This window comes from Thunnus maccoyii, chromosome 23 (assembly GCF_910596095.1).
Source record: "Thunnus maccoyii chromosome 23, fThuMac1.1, whole genome shotgun sequence".
Taxonomy (NCBI): Eukaryota; Metazoa; Chordata; class Actinopteri; order Scombriformes; family Scombridae; genus Thunnus; species Thunnus maccoyii.
In genome coordinates this window covers 26,282,579-26,299,910 of record NC_056555.1, presented here as the reverse complement: position 1 = coordinate 26,299,910, position 17,332 = coordinate 26,282,579, and the positions used below count along the sequence as shown (strand labels likewise).

The 17,332-nt window shown below is 40.8% G+C and overlaps 2 protein-coding genes across 2 annotated transcripts in view; both read right to left on the bottom strand.

Moving 5' to 3' along the window:
- LOC121891023 (protein-methionine sulfoxide oxidase mical3a-like) overlaps positions 1 to 78 on the bottom strand; it is a 29,905-nt gene extending 29,827 nt beyond the window's left edge. The window contains exon 1 of the mRNA XM_042403730.1: positions 5 to 78. The gene's annotated coding sequence lies outside the window, so the exon portion shown is untranslated. The remainder of the gene's footprint in view (positions 1 to 4) is intronic.
- A 1,002-nt stretch (positions 79 to 1,080) lies between these two features.
- On the bottom strand, positions 1,081 to 17,102 carry svopl (SVOP-like). The gene is made up of 16 exons (XM_042403366.1): positions 16,956 to 17,102; positions 14,027 to 14,139; positions 13,574 to 13,662; positions 7,854 to 7,952; positions 6,568 to 6,639; positions 6,183 to 6,307; positions 5,966 to 6,029; positions 5,441 to 5,566; positions 4,845 to 4,973; positions 4,361 to 4,434; positions 4,029 to 4,225; positions 3,548 to 3,659; positions 2,790 to 2,871; positions 1,447 to 1,536; positions 1,260 to 1,373; positions 1,081 to 1,173 (listed from the first exon to the last, which is right to left on the bottom strand). The coding sequence occupies exons 2-16, from the start codon at positions 14,136 to 14,138 to the stop codon at positions 1,162 to 1,164; spliced, it is 1,497 nt and encodes a 498-aa protein (XP_042259300.1). The 5' UTR covers position 14,139; positions 16,956 to 17,102; the 3' UTR covers positions 1,081 to 1,161.
- Positions 17,103 to 17,332: the final 230 nt, after the last annotated feature.

Here is a 17,332-nt window from a genome sequence, read left to right as displayed (position 1 = left end):
TCACGTCTGCTCGGCTCCATCTCCAACTGCTGAACGTCTAAATCCACTTTAATCACACACACACACACACACACACACACACACACACACACACACACACACACACACACACACACACACACACACAGCCTGTGAGGTCAGGGGGGGGGGGTCAGTGGACAGCAGGCCCCGCCCCCCTCAGGACAGACTAATCTGTGTCTGAGCTAACGAGCTTAAAGGAGAGGAGATCAGGAGATCATCTTCATCATCTTCATCACCTTCAGAGCTCAGACGCAGCAGCGCCACCAGCAGGTCGACACCCTCGCTACACTACGGTGGCCTTGTTGGGACATCTCACAGTGCTGAGCTTTGCTTTTGGTGAGAGAAGGTTCATGTTGGCTCAGATACACAAACAGCACGAGAACTTTTATAATACTTTTAAAATACTTTCTAGACTATAAAAACTATAAATACATGAAAACACAAATATTAAGATAAAAACAAAGGAAATCCATATTATTAATATATAAAACACCGTAACAACATGATGGTTCTGTTTTTATGTTAAACAGCATATTTTAATGTACATCAGTCATCATGTTGGTGTTTAAAGCTGCGATATAAAATATTTATTATTTTATTATTTTATTATTATTTATATTTTTCATTGGTCGATGAGGTTAAAAACAAACTGCTCCTGCAGATCCTGTTTTACTAAATTCATATTAATATAAAGAGTCTCAGATTGTCTCTAAACTAACGACCTGCTAAACTAAAGTTTCTAACAATGTTAGATATTAATTGATCACTTACGTCTGGCTTTCATTGGTTAAACCTTCACTAAGAGCCTCGATCCAGGGACGCTGAATAACTACCGACCTGTGATCCTCCATCGAGTTGTGTCTTAACGACTTTGACTCATATAATAGAAAATGATCAATTTGAAGCTTTTTAATCAGCTTTCAGGGCCTGAAGCTGCTCTAACCAGAGATTCCTCCGTCGTATTTATCAGAAACAATAATCATTAACATCCAAGTTTTCTGATGTTACTGTTGGTCCTAATTAACCAGCTGTCCGTCATTAATAATTCACACAGTCAGCTGATGACAGAATTATATTTAATATCTTTACATTACAGATATAAAGACAAACAGTAACAGGCGTTTGGTTTGGATGATGACATCAGGAGTTTTGCTGAAATAGAACAGAAAGTGCAGAGAAAACGTTTGTTTCAGATCAAACAGAAAATAATATTAATATTAATTATAAATATTTCTCACCAGCAGAGCTCGTCCTTTAGTTTCTATCGGCAGCAGGAAGTTTCCCAGAGCGCAGATCACACACGTGACGGCGAACGGACTGAGAGCCAGAATCACCGACTGAGACATCAGCACCTGAAGTACACACACAGGTAAACCACCTGAACCTGGTCTCAGCTCCTACTCAACGACAGGACAACAAACACACCTGAGCGATGAACGGAGCGATCATCCCTCCGATCCTACTGAACGACGTGCAGAAGCCCATCCCCAGAGACCGAGCCACGGTGGGATACACCTGAGACACAAAACACCTGTTACACCTGAGACCTGATCAATAACCACAGGTGGAAGAAGTATTCAGATCCTTTACTGCAGTAAAAGTACCAATACAGCACTGTACAAATACTCCATTACAAGTTAAAGTCCTGCATGAAAAACCCCCGAACAGTAAAAGTACATAAGTATTTTGAGCTTGATGTAGTTAAAGTATTGCAGTAAAAGTACATAAGTATTATGAGCTTGATGTAGTTAAAGTATTGCAGTAAAAGTACATAAGTATTATGAGCTTGATGTAGTTAAAGTATTGCAGTAAAAGTACATAAGTATTATGAGCTTGATGTAGTTAAAGTATTGCAGTAAAAGTACATAAGTATTATGAGCTTGATGTAGTTAAAGTATTGCAGTAAAAGTACATAAGTATTATGAGCTTGATGTAGTTAAAGTATTGCAGTAAAAGTACATAAGTATTATGAGCTTGATGTAGTTAAAGTATTGCAGTAAAAGTAGTGGTTTGGTCCCTCTGACTGATATATTATTATATATGACATCATTAGATTATTAATAGTGAAGCATCAGTGTTAGAGCAGCATGTTACTGTTGTAGCTGCTGGAGGTGGAGCTAGTTTACACTACTTTATATACAGTTAGCTAGTTTAGTCCAGTGGTTCCCAACCTAGGGGTCGGGCCCCTCCAAAGGGTCAGCAGATAAATCTGAGGGGTGGTGAGATGATTAATGGGAGAGGAAAGAAGAAAAAACAAAGTTCTGATACACAAATCTGTTTTCAGTTTTTGGACTTTTTCTCTAATCTTTGATTTTTGCTGAAATATTGGATCATTTGAACATTTATTGAAATGAAAGCATGTGAGAAGTTTAGAGGGAAAAATCACTATTTGGTGGAGCTGTTAACAACTCATAGACATGTGAAATGTGACCCCGACTACACACTGCTTTTTGTAAGACGTCAAAAGCCAAAAAGGTTGGAAACCACTGGTTTCATCTTTAACAATGTGTTGTATTTTAAAAGCTTGTTATATTATCCATTGTGTCAAATCTTCATCTGAAAAGTAACTAAAGCTGTCAAATAAATGTAGTGGAGTAGAAAGTACAATATTTCCCTCTGAAATGTAGAAAGTAGCATCACATGGAAATACTCAAGTAGAGTACAAGTACCTCTAAACTGTACTTAAATACAGTACTTGAGTAAATGTACTTCGTTACTCTCCACCGTTGTCAGTAACATCTGCAGGAAAAGAAGAAATGTGGACGTACCTCAGCAGTGTAAATATAAACCACATTAAAGTTCATGGAAACCAGAGACCGAAGCAGGAACAGCAGCACCGTGAACCCCAACCTGCAACAGAGACAGAGACAACCTGTACCCGGTCTGACAGGAGGTCCTCATAAACCTGTACCCGGTCTGACTGGAGGTCCTCATAAACCTGTACCCGGTCTGACTGGAGGTCCTCATAAACCTGTACCCGGTCTGACTGGAGGTCCTCATAAACCTGTACCCGGTCTGACTGGAGGTCCTCATAAACCTGTACCCGGTCTGACTGGAGGTCCTCATAAACCTGTACCCGGTCTGACAGGAGGTCCTCATAAACCTGTACCCGGTCTGACAGGAGGTCCTCATAAACCTGTATCCGGTCTGACTGGAGGTCCTCATAAACCTGTATCCGGTCTGACTGGAGGTCCTCATAAACCTGTACCCGGTCTGACTGGAGGTCCTCATAAACCTGTACTCCATCAGACTGGAGGTCCTCATAAACCTGTACCCGGTCTCACTGGAGGTCCTCATAAACCTGTACCCGGTCTCACTGGAGGTCCTCATAAACCTGTACCCGGTCAGACTGGAGGTCCTCATAAACCTGTACCCGGTCTGACTGGAGGTCCTCATAAACCTGTACCCGGTCTGACTGGAGGTCCTCATAAACTTGTACCCGGTCAGACTGGAGGTCCTCATAAACCTGTACCCTGTGTGATGGTAGGTCTTCATAAACCTGCAGACTGAGATTAAGGGTTCTTACATGGTTGTGCAGATGTTGATCATCATGAACAAAATGGCCGCCAGCAGCTGCAGCACCATCAGACTCTTCTTGCGTCCGAACACGCTGAGCAGACAGATGTTCAACGGGACGACTGAGGACAGAGAGGAGTCTCAGACTGTTAGCTAACATGCTACATTAGCATTAATCTCAACATACTTGTTGGGTTTTTTAAATGAGGTTCTTCAATTTTTTTATACTAAATATTTTCACGTGAAAAATTTGACAAAAACAAATAAAAAGTTGTTCTCCAGCAGAATTACACAACTGGCAGTTAGACCACCATGATTGATTTGGGAGATAAAATTCACAAACAAAGTTACTTAATGATTGAAATCAATAAATTAAATACTGTTGGTTGGTGGTTAGTTGAAAGTTTCTTATGTAGATGACAGTATTCCTGTAACTACGCTGAACTCTGAGCTCTTTCTCAAACACATCTCCTCCTCGCTCCCGGACTCACGTGCGACCTCGCCCAGGCAGCTGATGAGGAGCGTCTGGTAGTCGCTGAATCCGAAGGGGATGCAGTAACACAGTCCGTCCTCATGGCGGTGTTTGACCTGATGCTCCCGATCGGCGTTAGTCACGCACAGCAAGTTCTTCTCCAACAGCTCCGAGCTGCTCAGCACCGAGCCGTAGTACGAGAAGGACGCCACGAACCTGCCGGGTCAGACAGGAAACACAAACTGAAGCCTCAAACGTCTGATCTGGTTCGTCCACACAGTGATTTCAGTGTTTAAATATGTTGAATGTTTGTTTGGTGGCATCAGAACTGAGGAGGAGGAGACACGTTACCATGTGTACCAGAGCAGTAAGGACGTCCTCCTGAACGCTGGACTGAGCAGAATCCTCCAGCTGCCTCTTTCTTTCTGAAACACAAACATCCTTCAGTCTGCATGCAGTTAACCGGACGCACCGTCGCACATTATACTGAATTCATCAACACGACGTGGAGGAAGTGTCGCAATTTACAATCAGTAAACTGGGAGGCTTCTTCCTCTAATAAGAGGTCGACTACACCCGCAGCCACCACGACCTCAATAATCAACATAAAGCAGAATTATCACCTTTCTGACAACGTCAACAAAACCTGAAAATGTAGAAGCTTCGTGAAAGTAGAATTTATGGCAGAGCTGTTGTGTTGGACTGCACAGGTGTTCCTGATAACGTGCTGGCTGAGTGTGTGCTGTATATATATACTGTATATATATACTGTATATATATACTGTGTATATATATACTGTATGATGTAACTGAACTGAAGGGAGACTGAACGTACTACAGGCGGCTCCATCAGTCGTCCTGGAGGAAGAGACGATCTGTTCATCTTAGCGATCCGGTTCAGAGTGTCGACGGCAGCCTGAACGTTTCCTGCTGACACGTTGTACCGAGCCGACTCAGGAATGAACTGATTAATAATCAATAAAGACAGACAGACTAGAGGATAAAACACATTTCTGGAAATATCTTTTAACAGGAAACAGTTTAAAGTCGAAATGTGATGTTTCAAACGACTTCTAGCTCTTTCACTTCATCCAACACTTCAACTCCTTTCATTTATGCATCAACTAACATCAACTTTTAGTTTTCACATTCAAACTGATAACAACTGCTTTCAGGTCATCACTTCAACTCCTTCTATCACTTTCACTTTCAGCAGTTCACCTTCAACAAATATCTCAGATTCATGTCAGCACTTCTTTCAATAATTTACTGTTTTCAGTGATGTGCTGTGCATTTATTCTTTTTTGACTGCCACTTCAACTTCTCTCAGTTCTTTCGCCTTTAGGCACCGCTTCATTTCACGTGAGGAAGTTACTATTGAAGAGGCATTTCAAACAGAATTACTGAAAGCAGTGGAAGCGTCAAACCCACCTTGAAGAGGAAGATGAGGATGATACTGGGGGTGATGGAGATGCGGATCATCCACCTCCAGCCCATCGTGGGAACCACCAGCATCCCCAGGATGATGATCAGCATGGAGCCCGTCATCCAGAAGACCTGAACATAGAGACAGACAGAGAGCATGCTGGGAGATCTGATGACATCACAGATCAGACTCAGGTGTGTGAACAGACAGAAGCACGTAAACTCAAAATAAAACTGCATCAAACTGAAGCATGAAACAAATATCAAATATCTTCACATCACTGACACACAGGTTTAATTTAAGTTACTGGTCTGACTGGAGGTCAGACAGGTTGCACATTTTTACTAAAATACTAAATTCAGTTATTTAATCCATCCCTAACTAACTCAAAGTGTCTGTGAGCAGAAAGCAATAAATAAAATGCTTTTCTAACATTATTCCAGTGTTGCTTCTGTATTATTTCTGTTATTTTGAGTAAATAATGAATGAACATAGAGCTCAGCAGCGTCGGCATGAAGCGACAGACTCACGGAAGCCAGAGGCAGCAGGAAGGCTCGATGCTTCGCAGGGATGAACTCCGTCTTCAACACAAACCTGCAGGTCAGGTGAGGAAGGTACAAGCTCACAAACAGTCCGTCACCAGCGTGTCGCACGTTTATCACAACTGCAGATTCTGTTTCTGTTAACATTTAATGCTTTTAACATTGTGAGAGTGTGTGAGTGTGTGTGTGTGTGTGTGTGTCTGACCCCTGCGACACTCCTGCGACGCCGCAGCCCACCATGCTGCGCAGGAAGATGAACCAACCATAAGATGGTGCGAACGAGGTGAGTAGAGAGAAGTACGCACTCCACACGAAACCTCCAAACACCACCTGATATAAAAATATATCTAATTATTATTATTATTATTATTATTATTATTATTATTATTATTATTATTATTATATATCTGGTCATTTAGTCACTGTTTATAGATGCATAACGAGGGAAACCTGACTCATAAATATATAAGAAAATATGAATAAATATGAAATATAGAGGATGAATCTGAAAAAAAGATGTAAAATGATATAAAGAAATAAATAAATAAAAAGGTTCAGTGAGTTTATTTAAACATTAATGTGTTTCTGACCTTCCAGCGTCCGTATCTGTCAGCGATGTATCCTGCCAGGACCCCGCAAACCATGAAACCCAGAAACACCATCTGAGGAAACACCACAGTCACTACAGGCAGTACACACAGTACACAACTAGAGTACACACAGTACACAACTACAGTACACACAGTACACAACTAGATTACACACAGTACACAACTAGAGTACACACAGTACACAACTACAGTACACAACTAGAGTACACACAGTACACAACTAGAGTACACACAGTACACAACTACAGTACACACAGTACACAACTAGATTACACACAGTACACAACTAGAGTACACACAGTACACAACTAGAGTACACACAGTACACAACTAGAGTACACACAGTACACAACTACAGTACACAACTAGAGTATACACAGTACACAACTAGAGTATACACAGTACACAACTAGAGTACACACAGTACACGACTAGAGTACACACAGTACACAACTAGAGTACACACAGTACACAACTAGAGTACACACAGTACACAACTAGAGTACACACAGTACACAACTACAGTACACACAGTACACAACTAGAGTACACACAGTACACAACTACAGTACACACAGTACACGACTAGAGTACACACAGTACACAACTAGAGTACACACAGTACACGACTAGAGTACACACAGTACACGACTAGAGTACACACAGTACACGACTAGAGTACACAACTAGAGTACACACAGTACACGACTAGAGTACACACAGTACACAACTAGAGTACACAACTAGAGTACACACAGTACACGACTAGAGTACACACAGTACACAACTAGAGTACACACAGTACACGACTAGAGTACACACAGTACACAACTAGAGTACACACAGTACACAACTAGAGTACACAACTAGAGTACACACAGTACACGACTAGAGTACACACAGTACACGACTAGAGTACACAACTAGAGTACACACAGTACACGACTAGAGTACACACAGTACACAACTAGAGTACACAACTAGAGTACACACAGTACACGACTAGAGTACACACAGTACACAACTAGAGTACACACAGTACACAACTAGAGTACACACAGTACACAACTAGAGTACACAACTAGAGTACACACAGTACACAACAACAAAACTAGTATTTGCTGTTTTCCAGCTTTTGTTTGTCTTCAACAGTAAAGTGAATATTTTTGTTTTATTGGCAAAATGATCATCAGTTAATCCAGAAAATCAAATGAATCAATACTGAAAACAATGGATAACAGCCAGCAGATGAAGTCATTAGTTACCGTGGAGACGAGTGCCACCTGCCAGTCGTCCAGACGCCACTCACATCGAATCTCAGGAGAAACTACAGCTAACAGCATGATCTCCATGGCCTCCACGATCTGATACATGATGTACAACGAGAGAAGCAACTCGTTAACCAGAGGAACCAGAGGTCCGACTGTAACCAGAAAACTGTTTTAGTGTCCGACTGTGACCAGAAAACTGTTTTAATGTCCGACTGTAACCAGAAAGCTGTTTTAGTGTCCGACTGTGACCAGAAAACTGTTTTAATGTCCGACTGTAACCAGAAAGCTGTTTTAGTGTCCGACTGTGACCAGAAAACTGTTTTAATGTCCGACTGTAACCAGAGGGCTGTTTTAATGTCTGACTGTAACCAGAAAGCTGTTTTAATGTCCGACTGTAACCAGAAAGCTGTTTTAATGTCCGACTGTAACCGGAAAACTGTTTTAATGTCCGACTGTGACCAGAAAGCTGTTTTAATGTCCGACTGTGACCAGAAAGCTGTTTTAATGTCCGACTGTAACCAGAAAACTGTTTTAATGTCCGACTGTGACCAGAAAGCTGTTTTAATGTCCGACTGTAACCAGAAAACTGTTTTAATGTCCGACTGTAACCAGAAAGCTGTTTTAGTGTCCGACTGTAACCAGAAAACTGTTTTAGTGTCCGACTGTAACCAGAAAGCTGTTTTAGTGTCCGACTGTGACCAGAGGGCTGTTTTAATGTCCGACTGTAACCAGAAAACTGTTTTAATGTCCGACTGTAACCAGAAAGCTGTTTTAGTGTCCGACTGTGACCAGAAAACTGTTTTAGTGTCCGACTGTAACCAGAAAACTGTTTTAATGTCCGACTGTAACCAGAAAACTGTTTTAATGTCCGACTGTAACCAGAAAACTGTTTTAATGTCCGACTGTAACCAGAAAACTGTTTTAATGTCCGACTGTGACCAGAAAACTGTTTTAATGTCCGACTGTGACCAGAGGGCTGTTTTAGTGTCCGACTGTAACCAGAAAGCTGTTTTAATGTCCGACTGTAACCAGAGGGCTGTTTTAATGTCCGACTGTAACCAGAAAGCTGTTTTAATGTCCGACTGTAACCAGAAAACTGTTTTAATGTCCGACTGTAACCAGAAAGCTGTTTTAATGTCCGACTGTAACCAGAAAACTGTTTTAATGTCCGACTGTGACCAGAAAACTGTTTTAATGTCCGACTGTAACCAGAAAGCTGTTTTAATGTCCGACTGTAACCAGAAAACTGTTTTAATGTCCGACTGTGACCAGAAAGCTGTTTTAATGTCCGACTGTGACCAGAAAGCTGTTTTAGTGTCCGACTGTAACCAGAAAGCTGTTTTAATGTCCGACTGTGACCAGAAAGCTGTTTTAATGTCCGACTGTAACCAGAAAACTGTTTTAATGTCCGACTGTAACCAGAAAACTGTTTTAATGTCCGACTGTGACCAGAAAACTGTTTTAATGTCCGACTGTGACCAGAAAGCTGTTTTAATGTCCGACTGTGACCAGAAAGCTGTTTTAATGTCCGACTGTAACCAGAAAACTGTTTTAATGTCCGACTGTTACCAGAAAGCTGTTTTAATGTCCGACTGTAACCAGAAAGCTGTTTTAATGTCCGACTGTAACCAGGAAGCTGTTTTAATGTCCGACTGTGACCAGAAAGCTGTTTTAATGTCCGACTGTAACCAGAAAGCTGTTTTAGTGTCCGACTGTGACCAGAAAGCTGTTTTAATGTCCGACTGTAACCAGAAAGCTGTTTTAATGTCCGACTGTAACCAGAAAGCTGTTTTAATGTCCGACTGTAACCAGAAAGCTGTTTTAATGTCCGACTGTAACCAGAAAGCTGTTTTAGTGTCCGACTGTGACCAGAAAGCTGTTTTAATGTCCGACTGTGACCAGAAAACTGTTTTAATGTCCGACTGTGACCAGAAAGCTGTTTTAATGTCCGACTGTGACCAGAGAGCTGTTTTAATGTCCGACTGTAACCAGAGAGCTGTTTTAATGTCCGACTGTGACCAGAGAGCTGTTTTAATGTCCGACTGTAACCAGAAAGCTGTTTTAATGTCCGACTGTGACCAGAAAACTGTTTTAATGTCCGACTGTGACCAGAGAGCTGTTTTAGTGTCCGACTGTGACCAGAAAACTGTTTTAATGTCCGACTGTGACCAGAGAGCTGTTTTAGTGTCCGACTGTAACCAGAGAGCTGTTTTAGTGTCCGACTGTAACCAGAGGGCTGTTTTAGTGTCCGACTGTAACCAGAAAACTGTTTTAATGTCCGACTGTAACCAGAGAGCTGTTTTAGTGTCCGACTGTAACCAGAGGGCTGTTTTAGTGTCCGACTGTAACCAGAGAGCTGTTTTAGTGTCCGACTGTAACCAGAGGGCTGTTTTAGTGTCCGACTGTAACCAGAAAACTGTTTTAATGTCCGACTGTAACCAGAGAGCTGTTTTAGTGTCCGACTGTAACCAGAGAGCTGTTTTAGTGTCCGACTGTAACCAGAGGGCTGTTTTAGTGTCCGACTGTAACCAGAAAGCTGTTTTAATGTCCGACTGTGACCAGAAAACTGTTTTAATGTCCGACTGTGACCAGAGAGCTGTTTTAGTGTCCGACTGTAACCAGAGGGCTGTTTTAGTGTCCGACTGTAACCAGAAAACTGTTTTAATGTCCGACTGTGACCAGAGAGCTGTTTTAATGTCCGACTGTGACCAGAAAACTGTTTTAATGTCCGACTGTGACCAGAGAGCTGTTTTAGTGTCCGACTGTAACCAGAAAGCTGTTTTAGTGTCCGACTGTAACCAGAAAGCTGTTTTAGTGTCCGACTGTAACCAGAAAGCTGTTTTAGTGTCCGACTGTAACCAGAAAGCTGTTTTAGTGTCCGACTGTGACCAGAGAGCTGTTTTAGTGTCCGACTGTAACCAGAAAGCTGTTTTAATGTCCGACTGTAACCAGAAAGCTGTTTTAATGTCCGACTGTAACCAGAAAACTGTTTTAATGTCCGACTGTAACCAGAAAACTGTTTTAATGTCCGACTGTAACCAGGAAGCTGTTTTAATGTCCGACTGTAACCAGAAAACTGTTTTAATGTCCGACTGTAACCAGAAAACTGTTTTAGTGTCCGACTGTAACCAGAAAACTGTTTTAATGTCCGACTGTAACCAGAAAACTGTTTTAATGTCCGACTGTAACCAGAAAACTGTTTTAATGTCCGACTGTAACCAGAAAGCTGTTTTAATGTCCGACTGTAACCAGAAAACTGTTTTAATGTCCGACTGTGACCAGAAAACTGTTTTAATGTCCGACTGTGACCAGAGAGCTGTTTTAGTGTCCGACTGTAACCAGAGGGCTGTTTTAGTGTCCGACTGTAACCAGAAAACTGTTTTAATGTCCGACTGTGACCAGAGGGCTGTTTTAGTGTCCGACTGTAACCAGAGAGCTGTTTTAGTGTCCGACTGTAACCAGAGGGCTGTTTTAGTGTCCGACTGTAACCAGAAAACTGTTTTAATGTCCGACTGTAACCAGAGAGCTGTTTTAGTGTCCGACTGTAACCAGAGGGCTGTTTTAGTGTCCGACTGTAACCAGAAAACTGTTTTAATGTCCGACTGTGACCAGAAAACTGTTTTAATGTCCGACTGTGACCAGAGAGCTGTTTTAGTGTCCGACTGTAACCAGAGGGCTGTTTTAGTGTCCGACTGTAACCAGAAAACTGTTTTAATGTCCGACTGTGACCAGAGAGCTGTTTTAGTGTCCGACTGTAACCAGAGGGCTGTTTTAGTGTCCGACTGTAACCAGAAAGCTGTTTTAATGTCCGACTGTGACCAGAGAGCTGTTTTAATGTCCGACTGTGACCAGAAAACTGTTTTAATGTCCGACTGTGACCAGAGAGCTGTTTTAGTGTCCGACTGTAACCAGAGGGCTGTTTTAGTGTCCGACTGTAACCAGAAAACTGTTTTAATGTCCGACTGTGACCAGAGAGCTGTTTTAATGTCCGACTGTGACCAGAAAACTGTTTTAATGTCCGACTGTGACCAGAGAGCTGTTTTAGTGTCCGACTGTAACCAGAAAGCTGTTTTAGTGTCCGACTGTAACCAGAAAGCTGTTTTAGTGTCCGACTGTGACCAGAGAGCTGTTTTAGTGTCCGACTGTAACCAGAAAGCTGTTTTAATGTCCGACTGTAACCAGAAAACTGTTTTAATGTCCGACTGTAACCAGAAAACTGTTTTAATGTCCGACTGTAACCAGGAAGCTGTTTTAATGTCCGACTGTAACCAGAAAACTGTTTTAATGTCCGACTGTAACCAGAAAACTGTTTTAGTGTCCGACTGTAACCAGAAAACTGTTTTAATGTCCGACTGTAACCAGAAAACTGTTTTAATGTCCGACTGTAACCAGAAAACTGTTTTAATGTCCGACTGTAACCAGAAAGCTGTTTTAATGTCCGACTGTAACCAGAAAACTGTTTTAATGTCCGACTGTAACCAGAAAGCTGTTTTAATGTCCGACTGTAACCAGGAAGCTGCTTTACTGTCCGACTGTATCTGTAGCCCATAAAACTGCAGCGTTGCGGCTCGTTTGAATGAATCGATCAAGTTGTGACATTTTGCTCTAAGTTATCTGGACGTGTTTGTTATCAGCATGAGACTCTGAATGATGTCATCACTCTGCATCTCTAGTTTAATCTTTATAATGAGGAAACGACTTTGTAATAATGAAATACATTTTATTGTTATCATAAGTGAAATATAAAAGATGTTTTTCAGCGAGGATGTAACTTCTCCTGCAGTACTTTTCAGTTTGTTTGCTCATCTGTTGTTTTTCTGTCAAAGTGTTTGCAGTCGTATCAAACTACCTGCTGTTACCATGGTAACCACAGGTGTTGCTGAATCAATCAGGACTGAAATCTGAAGGATTATAACTTTAAAAGACGAGTTCACGTTTTTCACGTCCATCTTAAACCAACAGTCAGTCATCAAATGAACATTAAAGCTGTGTTTCTTGCTGTAATCATTCCTCCTGTTCATACTGACCATTAGAAGATCCCTTCATAATGACCTTACAATGGAAGTGATGGAGGACAAAATCCACAGTCTGAAGCTAATATGAAGCTTCAGCGTCCAAATGAGTCAAATCAAGTAGATATCTTTCAATGTTACAGTCTTTTTAGTGCCAAAGTTCCTCTTTTTGTTACTATACTTCCACCTGCAGCTCAACAGGGAAACACTGTCCGAGGAAACACAAAGAGGGAATTTGATGCTAAAAAGACTGTAAATGTGTCAGATATCCACTTGATATGACTAACTCAGACTGCTGAAGCTGAATAGAAGCTTCACACAGACTTTAAATGACTGTGTGGACACACTGTGGATTTTATCCTCCATCACTTCCATTGAAAACACATTTGAAGGATCTTTAATATCCAGTATGAACAGGAGGAATCATTACAGACACCTGACTGCTGGTTATAGACACTGGGAACACTGGGAACACTGGGAACTGTCCTGTCATCATGTCTATACCAACCCGTCACTGTTGGTGGGGTTATGTGAGGTCACGGTCAGGTGACAGGCTTGGGGCGGAGCTAGAGCTGAGTTCAACACTACAGATGATGTAAGTTCACATGAAACATTCACATCTGGAGAGAAACAAGTGATCAGTTTCCTGTATTGATTGTGTAGAAAGCAGTGTGTGTGTGTGTGTGTGTGTGTGTGTGTTACGTTTGAGCTCCCCATGATGACAAACAACAGGATGTGAAATCGTCCGAAGCCGATCGTCTCCACAGCTTCCTCCACAGTGAACGTCTGATCTGATCAATAAACAGTCACATGACATCAGGAGATATCTGATGTGTTATTATATTTATCATGAAATGGAGTATTGATAACTTTAAATTAAATTAAACGTTAAATTCTCGCATTTAAGAACCTGAATTATGAAACATTTTATGTTTTTTGTTTAAAAAAAATAGTTAAACAATTAATCAATCAAAATGATTACAGATTTTCTTTTAATCGACTAATTGATTAATTGAACAATCGTTGCAGCTCTAGTTTCAGGAACCAGCTCTGAGTGACCAACATGTTTCTACTTAGAATAGAAAACAGATTTTATATTTTTCTATTGTCTTTTAGTTTTTTTCTTTTATTATTGATTATTGATTTGAGACTCACCATCTTTGTTGTTGTTCTTGGCGTCCTGCTGAGCGTCTGCAGGTCTGTCCTGCAGTTCCACCTCCTGCAGATGGATGGCGCTCACCAGCTCCGTCTTCATACAGTCACCCATCCTGTCCATCGATCAGGCCAATCATTGATTACTTCTTTAGTAAATCAACAGCAACATTATCTTTAAAAGCTGAACATTTTCTGACAAAATAAGATATTTAAAGTCGTCACCTTGAACACATTTTTCTTTATTTCCCGTCATTTTATAAACCAAACCATTAATCAATAAATTAATTGATTAATTGATACATTAACTGATGATGAAAATAATCATTGTGGCATGTTGGAGAGAGAGTGAGTCTTATTACGGTGTTATAACATATAATAATAGAAGTAAAGTCGTAGACTGTATGAAATAGTGAACGTAGCTGTGATGTCGTGGTTCATCGACTCCTGTCTTGAAACCTTGAGTTTGGCAGTTTGACTGCCGCCATCTTGGTTTTTTGGGGCCAGAAGTGATAAGACGTGACCATCGCCGTGGTAATGCCACGTCCTAAAGCATACGCTGCTTTATCGTCTATTTTACTCTAAATGGGACCATAATTTATAAAATGAACATCACGCTGTGTTGAAGAAGACTTGAGACGAGTGATCGAGACCATAAACTCGTTCGGAAACTGTTTACTGAGGTAATAAATCAATGAGCGGTAGGGTCATTTTCTCATAGACTTCTATACAAACGAACTTCTTCTTGGTTTAGGGTTGGTGGAGTCGCCCCCTGCTGGCCATTAGAGAGAATGCAGGTTTAAGGCACTTCCTGATTGGCTTCCCTCTTCAGACCAGGAGCTTCCATGGATGTCTACAGAGACCTGGATACAGCGGCGGAGATGAGGCTCTGTTCATTCCTCTGACAGTTGCTCAGGAAACCAAAAAAGCCAAAAACTTCCCGCTGTAAAGAAATTACTTGGATGAAAACATACTGAGCATGCTCACTAGAGACTTCCACCGGCCGAGACGGCAGCTTCTGGTTTAGCTAACTGTAACGGGGATAAAATGATTCAATCATGTGGCTCTTCTAGACTTCTGATGATCAGACCGAATGGATCAAATTCTGACAGTAAAACCAGTCATTTAACGGCTTGTGACACATAATTTACAGACGTCTCTGTCACAATAAGTCTGTGGGAAAAGTCTTTTTGGGCCCAATAGCATCATGTGACGTTGTAATTACACGGTTTGGCTGCTGTTCCTTTATCCAAACTAGCCCCTAAACCCTCTCCCTTCCTACTTCCTCTCCGTCTGCGTGTTCATGTGGAGCGTCCGCCATATTAAGTTCCATCCCAAACCGACTAGCGGGGAGTGGAAGCGGGTTATAAAACCCTCCAGCAGCGAGCCTGCATCGGTGTGGACGTACTGAGCATGTGCAACACCTCTTGTGTTCGTCATGTTTACGGTACTGAGTACTGCGTAAACTGCTCAAACTAACATAGACATTTAATATTGCCACGCAGATGTTAAAAATGTAAAGGTTACATTGTATTTAGGATAAAATAAACCGTTCGCTAGTCTAGAAAACGATAGATTTATTTGATTGTGTTGTATATTTACAGGGACTGTTGCTAAAAACAAGCAGCTTATAAACATAAGAAAGCATAAAGAGAAGAAATGCAACCAAAGAGGCTTGGGAGTAATTCTGGTATTATAATATATGTACATGTAGTATTATATATGATGAAGTCCACCTATATGTTTGAAATTAGTGTCATTTTTTATTTAAACAAAACTGGTTTGAACAGGAAGTTTAATTTATTTCCATGGAACATTAATACATTTTTAAAAAGTTTGACCATCTCTGTGTATCCTTCATATCTCTGTTATATTCATATACAGTCAAAGATCCCAACAGATGCTGATTAGAAAACACGGTGATGAAAAGTTACGACATTTCCTGTTTCCACCAAGAGAGTGAAGTTTGTCCCAAAGCTGCTGCTGTACTTCTACTCTACACCTTAATGACGAAGCTTCACCCAGCTGTGAGTGTGACTGCAGACACACACTGGGACCAGTGAGTCACCAGAGATCACATGACTCCACTGGCTGACTGCAGTTTATAATATAAACACTCACTTTAGAAGGAACAGCTGAACAGAGTTTACTAACGTTCATTACTGTTGTCAGAAATATAATAATCATAATTCTGCTTTATGTTTATCAGTCAGCTCGTATATTGAGAGGTGTTTCTAATATTTTGTCCACCCATTAACATACATTAGCGCGGGAAGAGAAGCTCTGCTCCGAGGATGAAGACCACGATGAAGACCAAGTTCTCTTCAGCAGAGAAGAAACGAGAAAAACGACAGTTTAACGCTGATTGATGATGGATCACTGAACTGAAACAGTCCTCATGACCTGTAAAATATGTGAAGAATTAAAGAGTGAATCCTAAAATCACAGCCTGTTTTAAACTGTTTTAAACTGTTTTAAACTGTATTTCTATATTTATACATGTAGGCTGTTCAGCTGGACCGTTTCAGAGAAAACTGATTATTTTTACTCCATTCTGAAATCTAATTTTATACTTTTTACTTTTTTGAATCATTCAGATTTTGTCTGCTGGTTAATTAGACATTTCTCTGTAAACACATATTTATTATAGTTTTATACGGACTGTAAATACACTGAGTCCGTTTAGACCAGAGTCAACGAACACTGAGCAGCTGAGAAGCGTTCAGTTGTTTCTATGAATCATTTCATGAGATCGTTTATGATCTTTACATCCTCACCGCCTCCATCAGACAGGAAACTTCAAACCTTCCGGTTTTTAACGGAAACATGTCAGTTTAATTCTACTAACGCTGAACTTTTCTTGTAGAAGGACGACGAACAATGTTCGGCTGCGTTCACGTTAGTTTACAAGCGAATAAATGGCTCCACTTACACAGATGTTTGTTCTGAAATCCGGAGCTCTCAGTTTTCTCTCCTCTCATGCTGCAGGAGATGTTTCAATCTGTTGTTTACCTGACCAGGTGTATCAGGAAGTACCATCGTCATCGTCACCAGGTAACCAGTGGGAGGGGTTCAGTTCACCCCATACAGGTGAGTACGGAAGCCTATTAGTGCCGAAGAAAACAACAACAAAAAAATACTCACGATGATTAGAAATTATTATTATTAAAGTCAAAAATATTTAAATAAAATTCTTATTTTTTACTTTTTCAATCAAAATTAAAATCCAAATCTTTACAGATGAACAATAAAAAGTTATTAAAGATATTTTTACTGTTTAAATCAATGATTGAAAAAAGTCTAATTTTT